This window comes from Opisthocomus hoazin, chromosome 8 (assembly GCF_030867145.1).
Source record: "Opisthocomus hoazin isolate bOpiHoa1 chromosome 8, bOpiHoa1.hap1, whole genome shotgun sequence".
In the NCBI taxonomy this organism is placed as follows: Eukaryota; Metazoa; Chordata; class Aves; order Opisthocomiformes; family Opisthocomidae; genus Opisthocomus; species Opisthocomus hoazin.
In genome coordinates, this window is record NC_134421.1 from 35,463,060 (window position 1) to 35,476,035 (window position 12,976).

Here is a 12,976-nt window from a genome sequence, read left to right on the forward strand (position 1 = left end):
GTTTTGCTTCAAGGATGCTAAACACAACATTGGTAGGGACAGACACTCAAAATACTACTCCTCTCTGCAAAGGACTTTGACTTAATAAGATCAGTTGCAGTTGTAAAGGTGATAGGTGCAGCTTTGGTATGTGTTCATTTTCAAAAAGAACCTTTATTCCATATTGGCATGGGCCGTTTGCTGAAGAGACAAGGACCTAGCAGGCTCCTGATGCAATCCAAGCCAAGCAATGTTCCGGTCCAGGTGACTGAGCAGAATAAAATCATTGTTCTCTTTCCCGTTTACCCCCAGTAGTACAGAAAATACCAAGTTGGAGTACCAGCATTCTTGGCTACAGCATTGCTAGCAAGCTAAAGAAGGTCAGGACACAAGTGGTCAGTTGTGAACACGTCCCTGGGCATTACACTGGCCCACAGCATGTTCATGCAAACTAGCACTGCCCAGACAGGACCCAGGCAAGCTGCAGGAGAGGCTCAGGCCAGGGATGAACCAGGCCACTTTTGCTTTGGAGGATAGGAATTTAGGCTAACAAACACAAGCCATGTCTTGTCACTTGCCTTTAGGGCCAGATAAGAGACTTTTGTCCGTTTTGTTTACAAGTATGGACACAGCCCTTCTGAAAACGTAAACCATTACTTGGAAGCAGTCACTGATCTTACGAGCCCAAGCTCCAAATAACAAGGCAAGCTTCCAGAAGGGAAAACGCAGCAGTATTCCAATGTAAAAACTAATACCTGATGTAACTATCTAGGAATTTATGAGACCTGCACCATCAGGGAATTTGAGAAGCCCCCAAGCATTAAGAACCACGTAGTTCTGCGGGCAGCAGAAGTAGCAAAGCTGGGTTTGCTGCTGCGTTGTGGCCAGGGGACAGATCCTGTGGTGTCTAAGGTGGCAAAACTACTCACAGGTACTTCCCAGTGCTGGACATTCACAATGCCTCTCTCTCTTCCACCCTCGTGTGGATTCTTTGTTATAATACAATAATATATACATTATTTACAATAATATTATCTGGTATAATCTAATAATGTAGTTGAACTCTTGTTCAGGTCTCCCCTCAGAGAGTGCTTGAATGTGATCTCTCCCAATTTCACGAAAGTTTTAAGAACTTAATATCTTTGAGGTTTAATAGCTACTCCCCTGCCAAATTTGGCCAAAATTGGCAAGTAGATTAAATGACACAGTTTTATTATTAGGAAAGGACTGACACACAGACAGCACAATGCTGCAAGCCTTACTTCCTTAGGAAGCCCAGTTAAAGATAGATTTTTAATCTCATTTTCCCAGACTGCAGAAAAAAGATTGATTCACTGTTGATGGATGCTGTGACAATTTCTGTTCTGCATATTGATGAAAAGCCAAATTCAAAAAGAGCATTTTAACATCATGTTAGTCGATCAGCATTCTCTGGGTGAGTTCTGTCTGGGGAACACAAGCAAAAGAAAAATGTCAGTTTTGCTGCTGTATTGGCTTGTAGCTGGCAGTCTCGTCCGACTTGCTTCCTGCGCAGCCAGCAACCCTGGCCTGCAGTAATTCAGACAGTGCCTTACTACATTTGTGGGCAGCAACCAGCTCAGTACAACAGAGCTGATCTACTGAAAGAACAAGACCAGGTGGCTTGCGGATCAAGGAAAAAAATGTGGGTTTTGTTTTCGAAACTTGCTCGCGCTCTCCTAATCCTTAACATAAAAATCTTTTCAGACTTCGTTGCTTATATGAGGGCAGTGAAATGAACATTCAGCACCAGCCAAGAAGCTGCCAGTTAGAGGATATTAAAAACTACCCACGAGCCGATTAGGAGTGCAGAATCATTTGCTACGATGACTGCAGCTCTCTACACCACACTTGCCAAGCATCCAGCGAAAGAAGCCTTTCCCTGAGAGCTGCCCAGCCGCTGCAGCGAAGGGCAGAATTGTGCCGCTCTTGCTTCAAGGGGCTCTTGAGGACCAGGAGGACAAAGTCCTGTTCCAAACCACCACAGAAATTAGTAATTGCCAGGCCAAGCTACAGCGACGGCCCCATGCTACAGGTGTGACAGGCTGTACACAGCTCAGCATTTTTTCAGCGTTCATGTAGGATTAATGCGGATTCAGCATTCAGGTACGTTCAGACGCAGAAGATGCCATGGGCTGTATTCACAAAGAAACTTTACTGCAGGGACTGCAGTAAATATGGCATTCATACTGATGGTCATTCTCAGAGATGGATTAAACCTCCAGATTCTAGAAGGCTGCAAGGAAGACGAGCATTCTCCTATCTTCATTTTTGGTGAGGTGGCTAGCAGTGCATAACAATTTGTCATCCAGCAGTAACACAGCAAACTGGAAACAGAGGCTGGTTTCAATCAAAAACTGATTAAGCAAAAGCAAAACAATGCTCAATGATAACAACTTTACTGATTTTTAACTCCACCAGCCTTTTTTAGGGGACAAAAAAACTGCAGAAGTTCTTCCAAGTTTTAAGATCCTCAAGCTTCTTGGAGCTACATAAGATCTACTAAAAAATCTGAGTTTGGATGAGAACTGTTTGGTAATACTGCCTGCTGACTGATTCCTACACTGGCAAGAACTAACTTACTCCAAAAAAATTTTATTGAACGGATGCTGTTGGTTTTGACACACAAAGCTACAAGTTTTGTGATAAAACTAAGAGCCAGTCAGGGTGGATGAAGTTGCTCTAGTAGTTCTACTAGATCTTCTTAGAGACGCTACAGCAGTTACTTCATATAGGCTCTCCTAGCCAGACAGCCAGTGCCGAATTGTCATTTGGCCTGCTATAAATTTGTCATTTGCCTGATATAAAGACTATTAAATAAGCTTAAGGACCATTAATTAAGCACTCAGCACTGCGGCATGGAAATTCCTTGCATAGGTCTAGCCTGGCGACTGAAATCCTCCCTTGTGTTGTGAAGACAAGAGTGGTACAACACTAATGGCACTGCAATACTGCCCAGCCATGCTTTGCTTTTCTCAGGATTTGCTTTTGGATGTCTGAGAGATGCTGAGAAGACCTGACACAGTTCAACGAAAATCAAATGAAAACATGACAGGAAAAACGGTGTTGCTATTTCTTCCAGCGCATGTTCAGAAGAGCCAACACCACTACCAAGAATTCCCTCCAGGAAGCAATAAAGGCAGCAGTGGGTGATTTATGAAGCCTTGGCAATTCACTCCTTGGCTCTAAAAATTCAAAGCTGACACAACAATAATATTTCTTTTTTTAAAAGGAAATCATTCTCCCAGGCTTCCCAGTTCCCATCTCACACAGCCCTGCATATGGTAAAGGACATGACCGTGGTTTATAAAGCACCAAATAGCTCCTCTCCTATGGCAACAGTGCGAGTCATGGATTTCACTCTAAACTTCCCTTCTAACCTCCTCTTGCCATGGCTGTGGACAGAATGGTATTTTTGCATAGTTTAGAAGAAAATGCCTTGAAAAAGTAAAGTAGGTGCAATCTTCCAAATACACTTGCCCCTCACAAAACACTGAGGATTTGAGTGGTGTAGGTGGGTCTCTGTGAACTGATACAGAAACGCACAACCTTGCCACAGAGGCTGTCCAGCCATGATAAACATGGCTCACAAAACCTTAACATGAGCAGATATAGCTGATAAGCATGAGGGTTTTTTCTTTGGCTGATTAGTTTTCTATCGGATCATTGAGACATGCCCCACCCACACCAGGTGAGGTCCAGTGAAGGGGAAGCAATGAAGAAACACCCTACAGAAAGGTGGGAGGAGCAGGGCTGCTTCTTGTAGCTTAAGCCCGCAGCTAGATCAGAGTAACTGTAACACAACACCACGTAAGGGCTGGCTTGCAGAAAAAAGAGGTCCTTGAGATTAGTTTATTGTCTCTCTCATTTATTGCTTTCTCTAGGCAGCTGTAGCAGGATGTAGGAGACTGTCTGGCGTGAAAGTTTAGAGATGGAATAATTAGATTCAATGGCACGATTATGGATTTTATGTGTGAGGCACCTTTGATTGTGGAAGAAGTTAAAGCGTGTTCTCTATAAAGCTTGGGAGGTTTCTCATAACACTGGTACAAGTAGGTAGATGAAGAGATGTTAAATTCCTAATTGTTTCTTTTATCTCTCCTGTGATAGAGACAGAGTTCTGTTTTAAAGACGTACCAAAACCCAGGTCTTTCATCTGGAGTGTAAAATTCATGTGTTCCCTGACCTCGTGTGTCACATGGTAATGAAACAACGTAAATCAGAAATGTTAAAAGTTGAAGTTTGTTAATATTACTGCTGAAGCTCTAGTCTCTTTCCCGGTTAAACTGACAGGTCTGTAGTCCAAATATATATATTTAGAGATTACAACGACACAAAGAAAAAAATTAATGGACACCCAGTGAGAAACAAATGGAAAAGCAAGTTTCAGATAATTATGTGGAAATGAAAAAAAAAATCAAAACCAAAAAACCACCACAAAAACAACTTGCATTTTAAATGGGGCAATGGACTTTCTTTGTATTGTACTACCACCTAAGGTAGTACAATACAAAGAAAATACTACAGTGCTTTACACTCTGTGGGGTAAATTTAGTAAATGGCATATATTTTCCGTTCTCTTATCTATGTTTCCTTCTCACTTTTTTAGCTGTCTGGGCTGAAGCAGTCACCAAGATACAAGAACATATCTTCCCTAGTTGAGGAAGACATTATATAGTGATATTTTGGGGTCAGTAAGCAAAAGAAGATGGACCTCTCCATTTGTTCCCACCCTTGCCAGCCACTTCAGAACAACTGGCTGAATCTGACGTAGATCAGAGGTGGCAAGAGCTCACAAAGCAACACAAAGACTCTGGGGAGACTGGGCTAAGGGGAGGCCAGCCTTGGGACACAATCAGCAATGAGCATTTTTTTCAAGTGCCCAATGGCCTGGGATTTATTAAAAATAAAAAACAACTTCTCTCTTTCCCTCTCTCTCCTCCCATAAAACCCACAGGAAGTCTCAGAGAATCTGAAAACAGGGACATTTCCATATAGCTCATTTCACATAGAGAAATCCAACTCATTAACTCAAAAAAGTCAAGACTACGCCAAAGTATACTGTGCACTTGAGATAATCACAGGTAAGTCTCATATTGCATTTTTTTCCCATATTAAATGGATTGTGAAACCAACTGGAAACTAGTTCACATTCATTTATGTGAACTACTGTTGTCCAAATCTCACCCCACAAAATACTCTACCCTTTCTCCAGCAGACGATAGAAAGGAAGCCAGTCTTGAACGTAGAGAGTGAAATCCTGGCTCCATTGCATTCATTTGCCAAATTTGTATTGACTTCCACAGAGCCAGGATTTCCCCCATAAAGATTCAGCTACAGTAACCAGGGGAATGTCTAAATGGCAGAGTAGAAAACCAGATAATGGAGACTTTAGATCCCCACTTTGTACCCCCAATCCAAGCACCACAGTAACACATGACACGAGAATATTGCCTTGGCTGAGTTCTCAACAATCAGTTTTCCAGCTCAGAAGATTCACGTTATTACTGAAATTTCTGCAGGTAATCCTCCTAACATAAGGAAGGAGGAATCAAACATAACAGAGATGAAGTGCTTCTTTCATCTTTACAGACAGTCTCTTGAGAACAACTATCACTAACACATCTGGTGATTCTGGAGCTACATCAGTTTTATTTTCCTTTGTAACCTATTACTGGCCCAATCTTCTCTATTACTAGTGCTATCCTGACTATCCAGCTTCGTGCTGCTGTAAAAGTACCTCTTCACGTGAGAGTGAGTGAGCCAGTGTGAACTGAGGGAAAAAAACAAGCAAAAAATTAAATTCTTCATCAGAATGAACACAAGAAGCCAGAAATAAGAAAAAACACATAAACAATAACTGAATCTGAGCAGAACAATGCAGTGATTGAGAGAAACCAATCAACACTGCTTCCAGCACCAAATTTAGGGCCGTAATTCCTACAGGACTTCTAAAGAGTATTTTCCATGCAAGACACAAAAGTTATTCTTCCTTTCTTAATCCTTGCCTCAGTTCCTAACCCAGCTCTCCATTTGTGCTAATTGGGATGCATGAAAATTCAAGAAGTAATGCAATTTTCCTGAATTTTGTTTTCTTAACTGCTTGAATTCTAAAACAGCATCTCCTTTTTTCTCCATGATAAGACACAATGCTGTAGCATGGATGCAGCATCACTGCCTGGGATCCAGATCTTAAAGCTACCTGTGAGTAATGCTAACAGCCAAAACTCCTATTTATCAGTGCAATGAAAGACTGTGTTACAATTACTTGGCATGGCTGTATAAGCAGAGGAGAAAAAAAAGAATTACTGATTTTTACAGTCAATTGCGTATTTTACTAGAATGTTATCTTACTATCTTATTTACTAAATTCTTTATCCTTACTATAAGATGAATTTTACTATAGCATTATTACTTACATTGCTTCTCCCTTGTCAGTTTGACATGTATCCCTTGTCAATTTGAATGACTTTAATCTTATACGATTACTGGAATATACAGAAGATTACACGGAAACACAGCACATAAACTAAGACAGAAATCTCAGAACTACATTTAGCATACTCACTTGAATAAAGGAGTCCCACAAACAACACATTTGTAAATTCCTTGAGCTTTATGATGTGTGTACTCCCCCTCAAAGGCACTGGGAAAACAACAACACTGCATTTTAAAAATAAATAAAGGAATTTTGTTTTCTTTTTAATTATTAAATTAGCTAAGGCTTTAGAAAAATGTTACAGAAAAAAACCCAACAATTTAAAAGCTTGTAGTTGTTTTTTATTAAAGCAGTAAATAAAGCAGGCACAGGAAAAGGGGAATGTCCTCATTAGTGTGCCTCAGGTGTTACGTATCATGCAAGAGGAAGCAAATTGTCCCACAGTTCACAGCACAGAACAACAACAAGGGAAAAACTCGAATTTTCCCCTATTTGGCGAGCAAAGTGTAAGTTTTTGTAGGCATAGACACACAGCTCAACTGGCGCACTTCTCCAGGTCTGTCTTTGGTAAACGTGCTGGCAGCGGGCTTGGCTGCCCAGGCCAAGGGGTGAAGCACCCTGGCTCAGCCGCCTCAGACGAGGGGCGAACCGCCCAGGCTTGGGGGTCCATGCCGGGGGGCAAAGTGCCCGGGCTCAGCCGCCCCAGATGAGGGGCAAAGTGCCCAGGCTCGGGGGCCCAGGCCGGGGGGGCGAAGTGCCCAGGCTCAGCTGCCCTGAGCTCTGAAGCCATGGCACTGGCTCAGGCCCCAATGGGCTGCTGGGGCAACACAGGCATTGTAGCTGAAAATGAAATAATTGGTCCACGATTTCAAGCTGTGTGCACCTTATATTTTTAGTTGAAAAGCAATATTACAGCTTTAAGGGAGTATTTTTCTAAGTTAACAATCTAAAAGGCTAGGAGGTCATTCATCTAATACGAATCAGCTGCGCCAGCCCAACAAAAAGCCTATGTGCTCGGCAGCTTGTTTTTATTATCCTTTCACCCTTTTTATGAGGTCCAATTTTTTTTTATAAACAGGATTTTTAAGAATGACCTAATCTCCGATTGTTTGTGTGCATTAAATCACGTTGTTGGTCCCGTACACAAGCGCGTGGAGGGCCGGGGGAAGGCAGGCCTCCCAGCAGAGCCCAGCCAGCGTCACCCTGCCCTGGCCCGACGAAGGGGGCCAGGGTGGACCGGGGTGGACCGTCCCTGCCATCCCCCCTCGGCAAGCGCAGCCGCCGCGACGCGCTGTCGGGATGAGCGCTGCCCGTCAACCGGGACACCACGTGCAGCGTGGAGAGCCCGCGCAGGCCATGAATGAAAACAAGCAGTTACATCATTAGTACGTTTGGAGCAGAGGTAAAGCCAGGGCCTTATGCCAAGCTCAGTGGTATAAATTAGACAACAAAAAATGGCGAGGCCTTGGCACGTTACCTTCACGCTGGAATCAGCTGAGAGAGAGACTTTATTCACTAAAAACAGTCTTGGAAACGAGTCCTCCTTTTTTTTTTTTACCCCCTCCAGGACTCAGGGCTGGCTTCCAGCGACTAAAGCCATGTGAGGGCAGTTATTGAAAATTTTTGACATTCCAACCACAAATGAGCCAATAAATACCTTCTCCACATGTGCTTCAAAAAGAAATTGGAGTGGGGTGGAAAAGAACTAAATTATGCTACCTTCTTTCTGCAGCCAAAACGTCTATACTTACAATGGCCACCTTCAAACCTCCAGCCTCCTGGCACGGGGCCATTTCCCTCGCGGTTCTGCTTACTGCGATGTCTTCCAAAAAAAGTGTACCTAAACGGCTATTACTTCCACACATTTTGTAGTAAACTAAAAACAGACTCTAAACATGAGCCTGGTGACTTTATAAGACATGCAGTGTTCATTAAAAGAAAAAATCACACAGGATCCCTGGCCTCGGCCCCCGTGCTGCAGATGCTTGTCTTTGCAGTGGTGTTAATTTGTAGGGGTTAGTAAACAAGTGCAGAAATCCTGGGGGGAAAAAAAACCCCACACCTTGGTGGGCAAGGTGAGGAAGCACCGTTCACAGGAGGGGGAGAAAAGAATCTGTGTTTTGAGGACTGCGTTTCCTTCGTCCTGCCTTACCTTTCAGTCCCCTTCTCCTGAGTGACATGGTACTGCAAGGGTGTCAGCCGCTTCCTCAGCTCCTCCTGGGAAAAGACCACCTTACAGTCCTTTTTATCCCTACATGACCCTGCAAAGGGAGAGGATATGGGAGAAGGAGCCTTTTTAGCTTAAATCCTGAATAATTGCTTTGGCAGACGGCCACAGCATAGCTTCTGCATTCACTTGTCAATGACCAGACCGGTCCCTAATGCACGAAGAATGGCTCAGCTGAACTGCAGCTGATTATTTCTTCAAATCCAAGTTTAAAAAAGAATTTTGCTTGAGAGCCAGGTGATTCCACTGGAGCAGTGACAATGTGCTACAGCCAAAGCCCTTCGGTGTGTTATACACTAAACTGTTGTGCACACAATCATTCACAAGAAAGTAACATTTTTCCAACTGTTAAAACAAAAATCTGCAAAAAAACCCCAGCTACAGCTGAAACATTCTTTACAAGACATCTATATTGGAGACATACGGTAATGGGCATATGATGTTCAGCCACAACATCCAACAATTTCATTACCCTTTGAAGTAACTGAAAACCAGTTCTAAATCTTTAGAATTCCAGTAAGGTTCATTTAATTTCTAGTTGCATCCTCATCCTTTTACTTTATAACATTAACCGTTGTATTTTTTCACCGTTGAAGTGCTAGAATTGCAGCCCTGAGGAGCAAGTCTTATCTTTATGCACAAAGCTGTACAGGGTTCAACAATAAATTTGTGGTAAAAAATCAGGGTTGCTATTGAAATTACCCTCCTTCAAAAATCTCGTCTTATGTTTTGCTTAGTTCACACATAAAATCCAAGGAGTACATAAGGATTACTGTAAAAAAAATCTGTATAGTGCAGAAATTCATATCACATCAGAAAAGCAAAAATAACAATAAGGTTGAGAATGAAAACTCCCAAAGTAGTAACAGAAATCAGCAAATACTAAAATAACTTTGATAATTGCTTGAAAAAATTAGCTGATGAAATACAGCAGTGAAGCAGCACTCTGACAGTAATTAAAATATGGCACAATTAGAAATAAACAGTCCCAACAAAAATATTTTTTGCTAGTAATGTATATACACTCTTTTAAAAAGACCAATTGTGTTCCCAAAGTATAGGGAACAGAGCTACCCATCTGTATGTCATTTAGTACAGGAGAGGCAATGGCAGGTTTAAATTACATGGTATTGGATTGCAATTTCCTAACATTGGATGCTTTTCTGCTTTTTTACCTTGAGTCATTACTAAGGAGTGTTCATAAAAAGTAGCTTAAAGCACAGATGCTTGCAAATCATTTAAGAAAAGATGTTTCTTTCTTCCTCCCCCTCTTCTTTTCTCATTTTTTTTCATATGTGGGGGTGGGTGAATAGGGGAGAGAGAAGAAGAATAATGCTGTTGGTCACTACCAACTAACCCTAGGAAGTATTTTCAGGAAGAAAAAAGTAAAATTGAAAACATCTGATTGAAGTAAATAGTGCAAACATAAAAAGCTTTACTAGTGAAAGAAAGGTATTGAAAAGCGACTTTATTTCATAGATTAGAAATTACTTTTGATCTAAACATTCTTGAAAACAGATTGTTTTCCACTCTGAGCCATCTCATTAGCTGTGCTGCAGAGCCTTCGTTTTAATCGCAAGCTTTGAAAGAGCGCTGCTGTATGCCTTTGTTAGCTTCAATCTTATTTGGGAGAGGGATAAAGATTTCATTCCAGGCCTCTTTGTTTGTCTTTCAAGAATCACTAAAGCAGTATTCACACAAATTTTGCAGGAATGTGCCCTGTGCCATAGCTTACAAATTATTTGGTTTTGGTGCACTTAAAGGTCACCTTCCAAATTAGCAAAATTTTCCTACATCCTGGCTTTTCAACCTTAAATGTAAATATTGTTTCCTAACTGTAAGTGAGGTTTGTTCTTTATAACTTTTGGTTGCTTATTTAAAGATGTCAAACTTTGGAGGTTTTTATTCGCTGAATGTGCTGGGCTCTAGGACTAATAAGTCTTTCAAAGTATAGCTAACAGGGAGAGGAAGCATATGCATTATATAAATAGCTATTGTTATGTTGCATTACGCAGCTCAGAAAGAAACTGTTTGAGAGATAGTCTTTCATCTAAAATTTCAATATTAAAAAATAGTCTAGAGAGGAGCAAAGAATCTTACAAACCAACATCTCTTCACTTTTAAAAATATCTACCATTTATTAAAAAAAAAAACCTGTTTGCTCTTTAGATGTTGCAAAAAAGCAAACTAAGTGTAATTTCACTCTGGAAAAAGTCAGAGGAAATACTGAATGTTTTAAAGAATGTTCAGTATTCCCTCCTTACTCTCCTTGAACAATTTTTAATCTATTTTAGAAATTCAGTGTTCTTCAATCATCGTGCTCGCTATATGCACCAGAAAACTTCTATATGCCAATTGATCCACGACACAGATCAGAAATAGGGAGTGTGTTAGAAAATATTTTTTCCCCATTATTTTTAATAATTAACTGCGTGTTTTACAATACAGACAAGTATTAATGTCTACACGGGAACTGTGCCAAACTGCACTGGGGTAAACTGCAACCTACCTTGACAAAGGACTCTCCAGGTTTGTAATTTAACAGAGTATACATCAGCAAAAAGCTATAGTTGCACTACAAATCATAAAGGAAATCTCTTGGTCCAGCCCTCAGCATTCAAGAACAGCCCTACTCAATTAATTGCACTTACTATTTAACTGCTAGCAACAAACAAATCTCAGTAGATTGATTGCACTGTTTCCATATTGCCAAAGAGCCAGGGAGGTAAAGCAAGACTCAACGCTGACTGCAGAGGATGTAAGGATACATTATCTGCAACAGGGCTGGCTGACAAGCCTCAATAAACTGCAATGAATCCTAAAAATTACTGGATGAGATTCTAGGAATACAGTCCTTTAGTTGGGAAAAAAATAACATGCAAGGGCAAAAGTGCTCAAGTTGCAGTACAAGAGTGGCTCTTTCCATTTTTGTACCTGTTCCTTTACAGCATGTATGAGACGTTTGCTATATCCAAGCCAACTGTCCGTATCTTGGGAGGGGACAACATAAAGCTACACAAATACATGCCCAACATGAGAGAAGCCACTCCTAGCAATGTAGCTGTTACCAAATTCGTAATCAAAGCAGAGAATATCAAAAGGTGCAGGCTGACCACCTTCCTCAGCGTGGTTCCCCAAAACAGGGACAAGCTACGGGCTGTGGAAAGCGTTCCCATATGGGCAATGAACTTCTTTGGCAACCCGGGCATAACGGCAGGCTTGCAGTTCATTTGCAAATTACACAGTTCATGGCAGAAGAGACAAAAGGTCATCAGTTTTACAAACAGCGTGACATCAGTGTGATTACATTAAAGGTGAGAGTAAATTAAATGCGCTGTGAGGGTAACAGAGTCTGGATTCATTAGATCTTTATTAGGACTCTGAATCGGATCTCACTTGTTCTTTGGAGGTGGTGCTCTCGGCAATGACTTCTAGAAGAGCCCAGGACAGCAATGTTCCTAACTCCAGCTAGATCCTGCTGGCAGGGGAGGTGAACGCCGGCCTACAAGGGCAGACAAAATTCCCTTTACATTCCAGCGTGGGATCGGAGGCCAAATTAAATCACTCTCCTCAGCGCACCTCAGTGCCTTTGTTGGGGTCGGCGCTTGTCAGAGGAGCAGTGCGCAGGCAGCTGTTCCACACAGTGGCACCAGCGCTTCCACTCAAGGCCACCTGCCTTCAGCCTGGTGCCACCAGGTACAGCAGTCCTCAAAGCTGTTAAGATCCTGGAGCAGGATGGAAGGCTTTGCGAAGAACAGGCCAAGCTTGCAAATCTTAATGCATAAACAGAAAAAAAACTGAGGAGGGTGAAACAAACACCAAGAGAAACCCTGTGGGAGCCTTCATGTCGTTCCTGTGCTTAGGAACGGCTTTTCTGAAAAGCAACGCAATGCACTCTGCCATTCACTATTCACCCACAGACTACAGGCATTTCAGAGTTCAGCTCTGGAGTCATCCTCTGTACTAATGAAGTGAACAGAAAGTATTTTCTGGGTGTTGACCTGATAATGAAGACATTAAGCACCTCATCTCACATATAAATTCCAATTTCAACTGACCTTTTCAAATCTGTGGTTCCTGATGCAGGCGCGTGCCATTTCCTTCCATATAAGCAGTCACAAGAAAACCAGCCACGGGATACGTCCAGACGGGCACAAGCTAGCAGACCATTACTCCTCACCACTCAGCCTTTCACCTGCTCCAGCGTGCCGGAGGGTGGTGATTAATGTCTGACATGCCCTGAAATAGGGTGGCACTTTGCCTGATGGCTTTCCTTCTTCAAATAGTCTTTTGAACCATTCTAATTATTTTCT

The 12,976-nt window shown here is 41.9% G+C and overlaps 1 protein-coding gene across 2 annotated transcripts in view; it reads right to left on the minus strand.

Moving 5' to 3' along the window:
* The window catches only part of MSRB3 (methionine sulfoxide reductase B3), an 86,614-nt gene that overhangs the window by 43,670 nt on the left and 29,968 nt on the right, over positions 1-12,976 (minus strand). For both annotated transcript variants that reach the window (XM_075427883.1, XM_075427882.1), the window contains exons 3-4: positions 8,589-8,697; positions 6,566-6,643 (exon numbers count right to left, since the gene is read on the minus strand). In XM_075427883.1, coding sequence (XP_075283998.1) covers positions 6,566-6,643; positions 8,589-8,697 — 187 coding nt within the window. The remainder of the gene's footprint in view (positions 1-6,565; positions 6,644-8,588; positions 8,698-12,976) is intronic.